Genomic DNA, 13303 nt, shown 5'->3' with positions numbered 1-13303 from the left:
TTCTAGCCTCCATAGGCATTGCATGCACATGGTGTAACTACTTGCAGGCCAAACACTCATAAACATGAAATAAAAATAAATTCTTTCTAAAAATTAGAAAAATAAGTGGTCTGAACACAATTGCAATAATGGAGTTTCTCATTTTGTCAATCAGATTGTATCCTATAGCCTCGTGCCTCGGCCTGGTCCACTGAGGCTGCCATAGAGTGCCTGAGTAGGTAGGGTTAGCCACCCAAATCCCGCCATGCCCATCTCCCTGCTTTGGGACCAGTGCCAGTCCCTCCCACTGCTCCAGAGCTCAAGTCCTCTCTGCTGAGTAGTAAGAACCAGCCAATCCTGTTCCCAATGACTCTGGGCCTTGGCCCTGAACCACTGAGGGTGCCAGAGAGCACCTCACTAGCTGGGGGAAATCGCCAGATCCTGTCCCATGCTTTGAGACCAGCCCTAGTTACTTGGTTCCAAGGCTCATACCTTCTTTGCTTAGCTAGTGACAACCAGCTCAGTTAATACTGTTCACCTGAATTTAGGCCTAGGCTCTTTCACCCTCCTGGAGAGCTCCTGACTCACCTGCCTGGATCCATCACTTCCTCCAATTAAGAAAAAAACAAGAGAAAGAACCTGAAACCCAGACCAACTGACTATTCATACTGGATCAGTAAGCAACCAAACTGCATCAACAATATAAACAAAATCAAACTTCGTCTCAACAAAGGCAAGCTTGAGTTTCATAACAGACACACAGCAACAAAAGAAATCCACATGCACAGACCACAACAAAAAAATACAAATAATATGGAAAAACCAAAATATGGCCCCACCAAACCCCACCAGGTCTATACAAGTGTTCTACAATGAGAACTACCTAGAGGAGACCCAGGAGACAGAATTTAAAAGGACAATCATAAATGTGACCAAAGATTTCAAGACATTAAAGAACACACAACTCAAAGAACTCAGCCTGAATGCTATGCAAAGTGTTTGGAAAATAGGTATATCTCAGCAGCTCACAATGCCGGGTCCCCACAAGCCTCTGTAAGCCGTAACAATTAAAAGTTCTGTCATTTGGAATACCTGTGTTTTTTTTCTCAGTATAGCTTATTAAAGAGTTTTTATATTATTGACATCCACTCATTATTTTGATACTTATTGATATAGTCACACAATTTAGTGAATTCCTAAATTCAATAATTTAGCAAACTTTGAAAATTCAGAAAAAGGCAAGTAATAATATCTTTGAATTTCCTGTAATTCGTTTCTCTCTAAGCTATTCATTTTAGGCTTTATATTTATAAATGTCTATTTCTCATAAATGAACTTGTCTGTGATATAATACCCTTGTTCTAGTTTAATAACTTTAACGATAAATTCTATTTAATGTATCTATAATACCTATTTCCTTTATTTAACATTTTATTTTCAAATTACCTTACACTTTCAATGTGTTATTAATAAGTAATATCCCAAGTTCATTGAGAATTTTAAAATATATGTTACACATAATCAAATATCAGTATATAATTACCAAATTTGGAAACGTTAAAGAATCATAGAAAGAAATAACAGAGAAAAGGAGATCTAGGAATCTCGTGTTTTCCATAGATACAAAACCTCAGCTGCCAGTTTGGAAAGTATTCTGGAAGGGCATGAATAAACTAATAGTTCAGATGTCTTTAACCCAATGATCGCATTGCTTCTTCTATGGTTCCTGAAAGATGTTCATAGTGGGTCCTTCGGACATGGTGTAGAAACTTCACTCCAGCATTATTTGAGATCATGGAAGCATCTAGCTCCTCCCACTAGAAAAATGAAATATAAATTATGTTGGATGCAGTCTGTGGGGTATCATGTAGCATCAGGAAGGAACTTGGAAAATGCACATAGAGAAATACAAACAGCCTCTAAAATGTGACAGTGCAGCAGTATTTATGCAAATTAATGCAGACAAAAAGAACTCTTCTCTTATCAAATCAAATATCTATCTCATCATGACAAATTAAACTTTTCTCTATTTAGTTTGATACTTGGCATACTTGATTGATACTTTTAGTCCAACAAAAATATTTCATAATAGCCATTTTATTTTTACTTTGACATTTTCTTTAATTTCTTTTAAATTTTCCCTTACACGTTTTTATTTTTTTCATCTCTGAATATTTTTTAAAAGTTCAATTGTAAAATTTAGTTAATTTTCCATTCCTTTCTGACATATATTTTTCAAAAATAAATCTAAGTCAGAATATTTCCTCCCCCAGTATCTTTTATGAATCCATTTGTTCACCCTGACCAAAGAAATATGAACCCCAGAACCTATTCTTTCTAGGCTATTTAGTACTTTCCTCTTTCTGTGTATAGTTCGTAAGATTTTTAATAAACACCTCTGAACTCGCTCCCTTTCCCCTTTACTGTCAGCTAACAATGGCCCAGAGATATTAATGGGAAGTTCTACTTAAGTTTTAAACATAAGTTTTAAACTAAGCAGGAATCTGAGTATTTAGTGAAACTTGCATCATCTCCCTGCAGGTGCTGACCGTCCTGTGTACCCTGCACACCTTATTTACTTACCATCTAGATTACCTGGTCAGGATGGAAGGGCACAGTAGACCTTGTGTTCAAGAAGTCCTTATTTTGCTTTCTGATGAACCTAAAGGGCAAAGACAGTGATGCTAGATAGTCAAGAAGAATCGTGAATATAGAGCTTCCTATAAGCGGGAAGGCAAAAATTCATACCTTAAGGAGAAATAATAATTATATATGTTCATATGAAATATGAAAGATTTTATTATGAAGTTGCTTAAAATCATTATATTTTGACAGATAATATTCCCACAACTTTCAATACAAGATATTGTTGTAACTGTCTTGTTCTATTGGTAATTATTGTTAACATCTCAGTGTGCCTATTTACAAATTTAGCTTTGTCAAGGGACTGTACATATAGGACAGAGCACAACACATGCTGTGTTCCATACTACTCGTGGTTTCCGGCATCCAGTGGTGGCCCTTGGTGGTGCATATTCCCTGCAGAAAAGGAGGAATTGCCAAATTTTGTGTTTACAATTACATAGCTGTTATCAATTTGACATTTCACATGCAAAGTGCACTGTTTGGCATGCATTTCTGTCTAACCTTCACCAGTGTGGAGGTCTGTCTTCTGAAATCATTGGTATTTGGCTGGAATACTGTCATTTGTGATTTGGGACACAATTCATGAATGATCTGCTGTGTGAACCCCATATTTCTGTAAAGAGTTTTTACCCTGATGAAAGTTTTCTTCAGCTAATTAGTGGATGACAGGAGGAGACTCGTTTTAGCTCAGTAACTTGCACCTCTCACTCCACTCTCTCTCCTCTGTGCAAAATCTGAAGCTCTTGTTCATTTTTCCTTTGTAAACAAGCAAGGCTTTTGCAACCGAGGGCTTGTATGATCTTTCTACCAATGATTTGATTTTCCCTGTTTCATATGTATCACTTTACTGATTAGAAACAAAAGTCAATAAAACGAGTTTCTTAGAAGCGACTTCATAACCGTCATTCGAGTCCCAGAGAGATTATAAGACTATTACTCATCTTTACTATCACAGCTGATGGGTTCAGGGGAATTGATTGATAGTTTGAAATAAATGTGTCAGGAGTTTGTTCTAGCTCCTGCATCCATTGAGAAAGAGGAGTGCTTTCTAGTACGTAGAAAAATATGGCTGCCTCTCCCCTTCCGCTTGCCCCCGTTACCTGTATTCATTGTGCTTGTTTACATGATATGTGTGCATTAATAATTCTGACAAAGAGAAGACCAAAAAATGACAGTAGTATAAAATGGGAACATTTTCTTAAGTGCTACGTTTTCCTTAGAAAATAAGTGATTTAAACAGCAGCAGAGACGGCTCTGTGTATGTGTGCTTTGTCGCCCACCCCCACCCCTGGCTTCCACATCGCATTCAAAGTTTGATCCATAGTCAAAGGCATATTTTTCCCTTCAAAAAATATCTTGAACGAACACTGTTTTGAACAGTTTTAAAAATCACAAAGCAGCTCAAAAACATTAACAAATACCCAGCACAGGCATTTCATTCTTATATGACTCCATGCTGTTTACCTTGAAAATTGTAACTTTTTTTTCGTGTTGTATTTGAATTTTTCTTTGGAAAATGAACTTAATCAAACTCCATGGTCAAGGAAATGTGAATTCACACTACTGCTTTACATCAGTAATGGGAAAGGAGGGTTATATTATCTTCAGTATTGGATTTATGTTTCCATCTGTCTTGTTAATCAATAATTCTGCAGGCATGAGTTTATTTTCGTGGAGGGTTAGACTTTATGTGTATTGTACTTGTGTTTTTTCCTTACTTTAAATATTCAGGTATTGAATACATACCCAGTGCAAAAGAAAATTGGATTTAATTTTGTATCTTTCCTCTGAACCTTTCCTTACTTTTTATAGAGGAGAGTGATGACATCAGTTGTCGTGTGGACACAATAACACTATTATTTTTCTTGACTGATTGAACCCATTCTAGTTTTATTGTAGTTCTTCTTTCTCTGACTTCAGTTGACCTTTCCTTCCCCCCTTATCTCTTTACCTATATGTTTGGTGGTCACCAGAAGAATACAGTCTATGGAATGTACAAAAGTGAGAAGGCCGAGTGGTGATGATTTTTCTAAGTTCATTACAGGTCTGGATTTAAGAGATTTTTCCAGTGCCACTAGAAACAAATCAGCCAGCAAGATGCACTGGGGAGGAAAATAGGGGGAACGTTTTCTTCATCGGTCCACCTTTGACACAGAGGGCCGGTTTCACACAGAATCACATAATGGTTACGGTCATTTTCATGTTTAGATTTACAGAGCAATACTAGCAGTTGTGTCCAGAGGGAAGATGTGTACAAGAGGAAGCTGCTGTTCAAGTGCTACACCTTTCACGTTGCTATAATCAATTTGAGCCTCGCCAGTAAGAGCATAAGCTTTAGGAAAAGGAAAGGGATTATTTGTTTTCTCTTTTAAACATTTTTCCTTATTGCCAGTCAATAGATTTAAAAATAGAGTACAAAATAAAATCATGTTCATACTCTAGAATACTCGTCAAATAAAAGCTGTAAAATTTTGTTGTTTCTACAGGAAGCATTGTAGTTACCTGGTTTGTGGTTCAAAATCTGCCATTACTAGAGTATGCAGTACTTCTGGATTTAAAGATTTAGATTCACATTATTTTGTCTCATTTAGAATAGAAACATTTATGATAAAGTATATTTACCTCAACAATGCAGAAACAAATTAACATTGTCTTTGAAGTAAGGCATTCTAGGCATAAAAACTGTGTCCGCCTGATTCTGCCTCTGTGCTGGTATTTAAGCTATGCTAGGTATAGTTTCCTCATAGATGAAGTGGAGATACTATCAGGTATTTTGTTATTGCTACAATTAATTAAAATGTGTCAGTTAATAGAATAACTGAAACATATGTTCATTCCTTCCTTTGGATTATTGCTGTAAATCATGCTGATCTAGTTGTTTATCTGAACCCAAGATAACTAAGTGAATAACTTATCAACAACTACAGAAACATGCTTCTCAGAATACACTGGGAAAGAAACTTTCAGACACAGACATCTGTTTATTATTTTCAATGCCCATATGGCTTTCTGACAAGCTGAGCTGAGCCAGGTAGAACCTCCAAAATTCTTCGAGTTAGTGCTGAAAACAAAAAATAGATGAAGAGATCCTTTTACTCTCTACCCTCATATCTTTAACTCAGTCTTCTGGACTCCTTGCTTGGTTGCTTGAAAAGAGTCGAGCCCAACCGAACAACAGCAGCAAAAGGACACAGAAAGACAAACATCAAGATGCATTATACACACATGTTCCAGTTTGCCTTCCATGGCTGTGACTAAACACTGACCAACACCAACTTGGGGAGGAAAGGATTTATTTGTCTTACATCTCCCAGGTCACAGTTCATCACTGAGGGAGCCCAAGGAAGGAACTCAGGGCAGGAACCTGGAGTCAGGAGCTGAAGTACAGGCCATGGAGGAATCCTGCTTATTGACTTGCTCCTCTGGCCCCTGCTCAACCTGCTTTCTTATACAACACAGGCCCACCTACCCAGGAGCAACACCACCCACAGAGGGCTGGACCCTCTCACATCACTCAATAATGAAGAAATTGCCCCACAGACATGGCCACAGGCCAGTCCAATGAAGGATGTTCCCCAATTGAGGCTCCCTCTATCCAGGTTTATCAAGTTGACAGCTAAAACCAGCACACCACAGTTACATCCACTTCAACTGAGACAGGAGCAAGAGTTAGGAGAGCAAGCAGGTCCTTCCAGTGATGAATGCAAAGCAAACGAGAAGGCTTCCCTCTGGCTCTGGAGCCAGAGAATACTTTGTTCCTAAATATGATATATTCTGAAAGGGAACAAGGTAGTCTTGGGCTCTCCCTCAGGAGCAAAAAGTTTATAGCTTTACGGTTACTCTTTAAATAGCACTGTCCCTGTCTTCCTGAATAGCCTCAATTAATTAACACCCCTCATCTTCTCATGTATAAGAATTCACCACGTTAATGTGTGAGAAGGGTCTTCCTCTACTTTGCTCACCCTTGTAACTGGTTCAATGATTGCCTTCATACCTCCATGTTGGAAAGGCAGTTTCTATTCACCCCTCTCTAGCTGACTGAAATATCCAGTTAATCTCTAAGACATAATGTTACTTCACTACCAAATTTTCAAATAGAAAAAAAGTAAAAAACAAATGTGCATTTACTCATCCACCAGATAACAATTTTTTTCTCTTTTCTTTTTAAATTTTTTTAGTTGAATTTTTGTGTATCTCATACAAAATATCTTTATCTTCACCATCGGCATCCTACCATACCCATCCCCCACTGGATTTCATGCAGTCTGTCATTTTGATTAAGGCCTATCAGGTCAGGTTAGTGTACTCAGACATCCCTCAGTGCAAGTTCATCTATTGGCATCTAGTCAGCCTATCTAGAGTCTTTCCCTTAAAGAAGATCAGCCCTCCCTCACCCAGCAGTAATCAGCTTCCCAATAGTTCTTTGGCTGAGGTTGGGGCCTCTTGCTCATTTCCACAGTTCTATGCTGGGTTTTTGTCTGATTGTGTTTGCATGGATCTTGTGCATGCTGACACCATTGCTATAAGTTCATATGTGCAAAGTCCCAGGAGTCTGTAAGACGCTATTTCCAAATGGCCATGCACCTCCTCCCCTGGTTCTTACAGCTATCACAATTATTAACTTATTTTTATCTTATGCATATGAGTGTTTTGACTGCACATCTTTGAGTGCACCATGCGCAGACACACTGAGGTCAGAAGAAGGTGTTGGATCCCATGGAACTGGAGTTCAGAATGGTTGTTATCCCCCATGTGGGTGCTGGGAACCTAGCCTGGGTTCTCTGCTGAGTCATCTCTCCAGTCCCACAGATAATAGTTTTCAATTCACATCTGATATGCTGGGATTATAGGCATGTGCCACCACGCCCAGCTATTTTACTTCATTTTTTAAGATAAGAACTCATTAAATACACCAGGCTGGCCTTGAACTTGCAAAGATCCACCTACCTCTGGTTTCCAAATGAGGTTATTTTTTCAAAAAGCAGTCTAAAATTTATCTCCAGTTTAACTATATCACAATGGATTTTTCAAGGAATCAATATTTAGATGTATTTAATACATCAGCAGTAGGCTGATAAGTTGACTTGAGCATTAGAAGTTTTTATTTTTCCACAGCATACTCATCTAAAGGAAATTTCTCCTTGAAGGTTAATTATTATAAAGTTAGATACTGGAAAGTTTAAAGCTATTTAAATAATTCATCTTTATATATTACTTCTGAAAAATAATTTCTTGCCTATCCACTATCTTGAGGTTACTTTCAGGTAAGTGGTATTTTATTGGACAAGATCTGCATGGCCACTTTGGGGACTATGTCCATATTATATACCCAGTCCAGAAGACTGAGACATAGGAAATGTTTTAATTTCCTAATTCTTGATAAGAAAGCTCAGAGGTCAAGTATCCAAAACTATGCTACAAAGAACAATACAAAAATCAATGTCAACCTTTATTCCTGGTAATATGTTGTATTCAACTAATAAAGGTATGTTGGAATTAAATAGCATATTGATATGTTAATTTATTTTTGAAACCAATCAGTTAGCTGAGATAGAAGGTGGATCATTTTCATGGACTTGGCCAATAACTCAGATCTAAGAAGTCCTTTTTCTATGCATTTTTGCATATCATTTTTGTTGCTTGATGTCACATGGGATGAAATCTTCATCGTTTTTATATTACCAATAACTGATCTGAGAGGCCAATTTCTTTAAAAGTTTAATACAAACTTCTCCCAATATGCTGGGACCAGATTCAAATTTAGAGTTATAAATGAAAACTTTTATTTTAATAAAAACTCAATTATCTCTTTGTGTGGTAAGTTGCCTTTAGCATGTGAACTCTGACAGAAGGGCACAGATCCTGACTTTTTGATTAACTTTACTTATTTCCCAATATAGATAGTCACAGTTGGGAATCCAAAAACTCCATAAATATTTGAGTAACTAGATGATTGACTCAAACCCAGTGTGGGTAAAATATTTTTCTTAACCTAATTTAGATGCTTATGTTCAGTTTGTGAACCACTCTGAGTTAATTTTTATGCAGTAATTTAATTTCTGTTTATGCATATATTGCTTTATTTATATTATGTGGGTACATAGATATATATATATATATTTATACTTTCTTGGTATGTATGTATGTGTATATATATCCATATACAGTTGAATAATTATTTATATAGAGATATACAAATGAATAGATACAGATCAGCAAAGTTTTAACTTTTCAACATGCTAAGTATTACCAGTCACAATTTCTTAGTCCACTGTCATTGTTCAGAAAATACCCTCAGTTTCCCCAGCATCCATATATTGTAGTGAGGAAAGAGAGAAATACCTGTCCAGGTGCTAACTATATACAAAATGTTGATATTTTGAAAATTCTCCTTAAACACAAACATCGTAAGTGCTTCCTCTGCGGTGAGCACACCTTTGTCTCACCAGTATTGCCTTCTAGTGAGGCTGATGCCTATGTAGCCACAATTTCAAAGTATCTGCCTGGACTGTTCTGTGTAAAAAGGTAAGGATTTGAACATAACTATAAAATTTGAAAATTCTCCTTAAACACAAACATCGTAAGTGCTTCCTCTGCGGTGAGTACACCTTTGTCTCACCAGTATTGCCTGCTAGTGAGGCTGACGCCTATGTAGCCACAATTTCAAAGTATCTGCCTGGCCTGTTCTGTGTAAAAAGGTAAGGATTTGAACACAACTATAAAATTATTTTTGATTTATTTATTTTTATTTTATGTGTATGACTGTTTTGCCTGCATGTTTGTAAGTGCACTCATGTCATGCAGTACCCACGGAGGTTAGAAGAGGGCACTGGATTCCCCAGAACTGGAGTTATGGGTGGTTGTTAGCCATTATGGATACTTCAAACTGAACCAAGGTCCTCTGAGAGAGCATCGTGCTCCTAACTTCTGGGTTATCTCTCCAACCCCTAAATCCACTCTCTTTTTTTTTCATTTTAAATATTTTTATTGAGTTTTTGTGCATTTTGTGTAATACATTTTAATCAAATTTAGTCCCCTCCCTCTCTTCTCCTAGTCCTCCCCATCAGATTTCAGGTATTCTGTCATATATGTTAAATCCTATGCAATCAAACATTTCTATTCAGTGTGTCCCTTGTGTGCAAGTTCATTCACTGGAATCTGGTCAGCTTATCTAGAGTCACTCCATTAAAGAAGATCTATTCTCCCTCACCCCACAATAATCTAGTCGTTCTTTGTCTGGGGTTGAACAGGGTAAATGGGCAGCAGGCTCTAAATCCATTCTTAAGAGCAGAAAAGAGCTGTTCTTCTCCCTGAGAGTGCTCTTAACTGCTGAGCCATCTCTCAAGCCCCTTGAACATAATATTTTAAGAGACACATTTTAACCAGATTTTTGGTCTTCAGAAAATCATCTCTGTATCCTTGTGATCACTGCTGAAAACTATTTTCTAATCTATTTATTTGACGGGTGATATAATGATGCTTTCCAGGATTTTTAAGAAATATTTTATGAGTGTTTGCTTGCATGAATGTGTATGTGCACCAAGTTCATGCAATGCCCAAAGAAGCCAGAAGAGGGCACAGGATCCCCTGGACCTGGAGTTACAGAGAGTTGCTATCCACCATGTGGGTGCTGGGAATTGAACCATGCCCTCTGCAAGAGTAGCCAGTGCTCTTAACCACTGAGCTATTATCTCTCTGTCCCTCTTTCTAGTTTTTAAAAAGGGTTTCTGAACATTTACCTTTTCTGATAAATTATGCTAAAGTAAGGTTGAAGACAATGATAATCCTTTTTGCTTTGTAAATACAAAGATGGTTTTAGATTATAAAATATACATGAAAGATGATTCTTAAACTGTTTAGCAGTAAAACTCTCAAATGTTGATGGAAAAATAAAAAAAATCATATATAAGTATTATATAAATTATATAAAATGCTTCAAATTGATATATCCACAGATGATAATGAATGTGGAAATCTAACCCAGTCCTGTGGTGAAAATGCTAACTGCACTAACACAGAGGGAAGTTATTATTGTATGTGCGCCTCTGGGTTTAGATCCAGCAGTGACCAGGACAGGTTTATCACTAATGACGGAACCATCTGCATAGGTAAGTTAAAGGGTCGATCTGCCCTGGGATCTGTGCCTGTCTCACTTCCCACTTCCTCGAAAACTTAAATAATATTTAACCAAACCTATGGCTCCTGTTTGTCTCCAAATTGTTACATAGTTTCAGAAGCTTTATTAGGTCCTTAATAAATATTCCTCTAATGTGGAATTATCCAAACTATGACATTCTTTTTCTAAAGATGTGAAAATGTGAGTTAGATTGTTCTAAAACAAATTCTCTAGATCACAAAACTTCAACTGAGAATATGTAAATATCTTAATTATGTTTCCAAATTTTATCCAGTTTACACATAGCTAGTATAATTGATCATACATGATAACCTAAAACATTAATAGATAAACTGAAATTTTAATCACATAGTCAACAATAGATATAGAATTAAAAATTAACCCTATATGTAATATAGGAGTAACATTTTCTATTTTATATAATTATATAAAAGAGAGATATTCAAGTCCATTTAAATTATTTGATTATTTTCCTAGTAGGATTTTCATCAGTAGGCTAACAATAAGCCTGATGCTATTCAGATTAACTCATCAGTTAAGAGACAATATACAAAGAAAATTTATCAACGAAATGTCTGTGTATCGATGAATCATCCAGTTTCAGGCACCAGTGCCTCAATCTTAAGAGGCTATGCGAATAGGAAATTTTATTCCCCTCATTTTATAGCCACCAACAATAGGAGACTGCTGTAAGTTCACACACTTAAGAAAAAAGGAGAAGCAGAGTCTCAAGTCTTGTGCCAAAAGTCCATTCCCTTTCCCCCCCGAGACATTAAACTCTTCCCCTGCATCCTGCTATGTAGTGGATCAAGTTCTGCAAAGGTACAAAAGTTATAAAATATCACTTTTCTTCTCAAACTCTTAATTGCTTTTCTCAAGCCTATGTTCACGTTACTAATTTCTTAGAATGTCATATAATGCATTTTACCATTAAGAGTTAATTACTGAATATGTAGCTCTGTAAACAGTAGTAGAAATGTTCCAGTGAGTGAAGAAGTCTAATTTGTAACACCCTAATCACTGCAATGTGATACGATTTTAACTGTACTGTGTTTTCTAGTGACTCTTGCCTTTTCATCTGATCAGATTCACTTTTAATATCTGTCAATTCACATAGACTGTATTTCTCTTCTCTTATTTTTTACAAGTAAGAATTTCTTCTTATTAAGAAACTGGATCACAGACAAAGAAGAAAACCTTCACACACACACACACACACACACACACACACACACACACACAAAGATGAGTGAATGCCAGCACTTTAAAGGAAATATTTGAAACTCCTTCCTTCCAATATCATTTTAATAAGACACTATAGTACTGTGATGGAGTAACTCACATTCTTTCATACAACTAGAGCCTAAAATATAAAATATTTCCATGCCCTTCATCTATCTTAAATGCTAGTGCCCCAGTATACTAATTCTACTGTTGTTACTGTTATTGGATTGCCACAATGGCACTTAGTACATTTAAAAGCTGATCCAAGATGCTGGGAATAAGCATCTGAGTGATGAGCCATGGGACACTATCAAGTAGACCAAAGGTCCCAATGGCCAGACAGGCATGTTCTCAGAGTAGCTAAGGCTGTCTGCCTAAAGCCTGCAGAAAACTGGGCCCATTTGCTTTCAGTCATGAATGGAAGAGAGGCTCATGGGACCCAGGACCTCCTCAGGAAGCTATTGGCAGTTGAAGGGTAATGGAGAAGGGGACTGCTAGCCCAGTGACTCCTAGCCCTGTGGACAGCCCTAGTCAAACTCAGTGGGTCACAAAACAAAAACAAGAAGATATGATAGTGAGCCAAAGTTGAACTTGTGTGGTGGAGGGGGTTGAGAGCAGGCAGGAGAGTGAATGTAATTGAAATATATCATGTGCATGTATGAAATTGTCAATGAGTAAATTGCAGCACTGTCAAATGCTGTCCTCTGCTCATGACAGCTGTTACAAACATCAACTCACAGCAGATGTGATTATCTACACAAGATCTGCACAAGAACAATTAGGTTAAAAATTTCAGCATGGACTGGCTTGGGGCTCCCAAGGTCCCTCCCCTAGCTGAGGAAGCTATTCGTAGTTACTGGCTGCTGGGAAAGGAAGAGATCCTTTTATTAGGAGTGTGGTCACTTATGGGTTTCCCTGCCCCAGTGGATGGCCCCATGCCAATGAGCATATCAAAATACTAATTGGATTCAGAGGGTTAAAATAAATAAGTAAATAAATAACGAGGATGTGAGGGTATAAGGAGATGTGATAGGGGGAGTCCTGGGAGACTGGGGGCGGGGGGGCAGTGAGGGATATGATTAAGATACAGTGTATATGTTCATGAAATTTTCAAATAAATACAAGTTAAAATAAAAGAAAGATACCATGAATTTTTGGAAAATCACATTCAGATCTTTGAGAAGGTCAGAACAGATTAACATATTCATGAAACATTGGAATTTCTATTTTTAGTCAATCATGTTTTAAGCATTAATGGGTTTTCTCTGTGGTCATGGGTAGAATATATAGCCATGACTCCACACCATGTTTTTTTAT

General features: G+C 37.1%; 1 protein-coding gene across 3 annotated transcripts in view; it reads left to right on the top strand.

Moving 5' to 3' along the window:
• Adgrl4 (adhesion G protein-coupled receptor L4) overlaps positions 1-13303 on the top strand; it is a 97746-nt gene that overhangs the window by 38887 nt on the left and 45556 nt on the right. For 2 of the 3 annotated variants that reach the window (XM_008826206.2, XM_029560301.1), the window contains exon 3: positions 10581-10733. The exons of the other annotated variant lie outside the window; for it this stretch is intronic. In XM_008826206.2, the coding sequence (XP_008824428.1) occupies positions 10581-10733 (153 nt within the window). The remainder of the gene's footprint in view (positions 1-10580; positions 10734-13303) is intronic. 3 annotated transcript variants of the gene reach the window in all.

The sequence above is a fragment of the Nannospalax galili genome, unplaced genomic scaffold, assembly GCF_000622305.1.
Source record: "Nannospalax galili isolate Female #2095 unplaced genomic scaffold, S.galili_v1.0 scaffold9, whole genome shotgun sequence".
In the NCBI taxonomy this organism is placed as follows: domain Eukaryota; kingdom Metazoa; phylum Chordata; class Mammalia; order Rodentia; family Spalacidae; genus Nannospalax; species Nannospalax galili.
The sequence above is the reverse complement of the archived record's forward strand: the minus strand, read 5'-3'. Positions and strand labels throughout refer to the sequence as shown.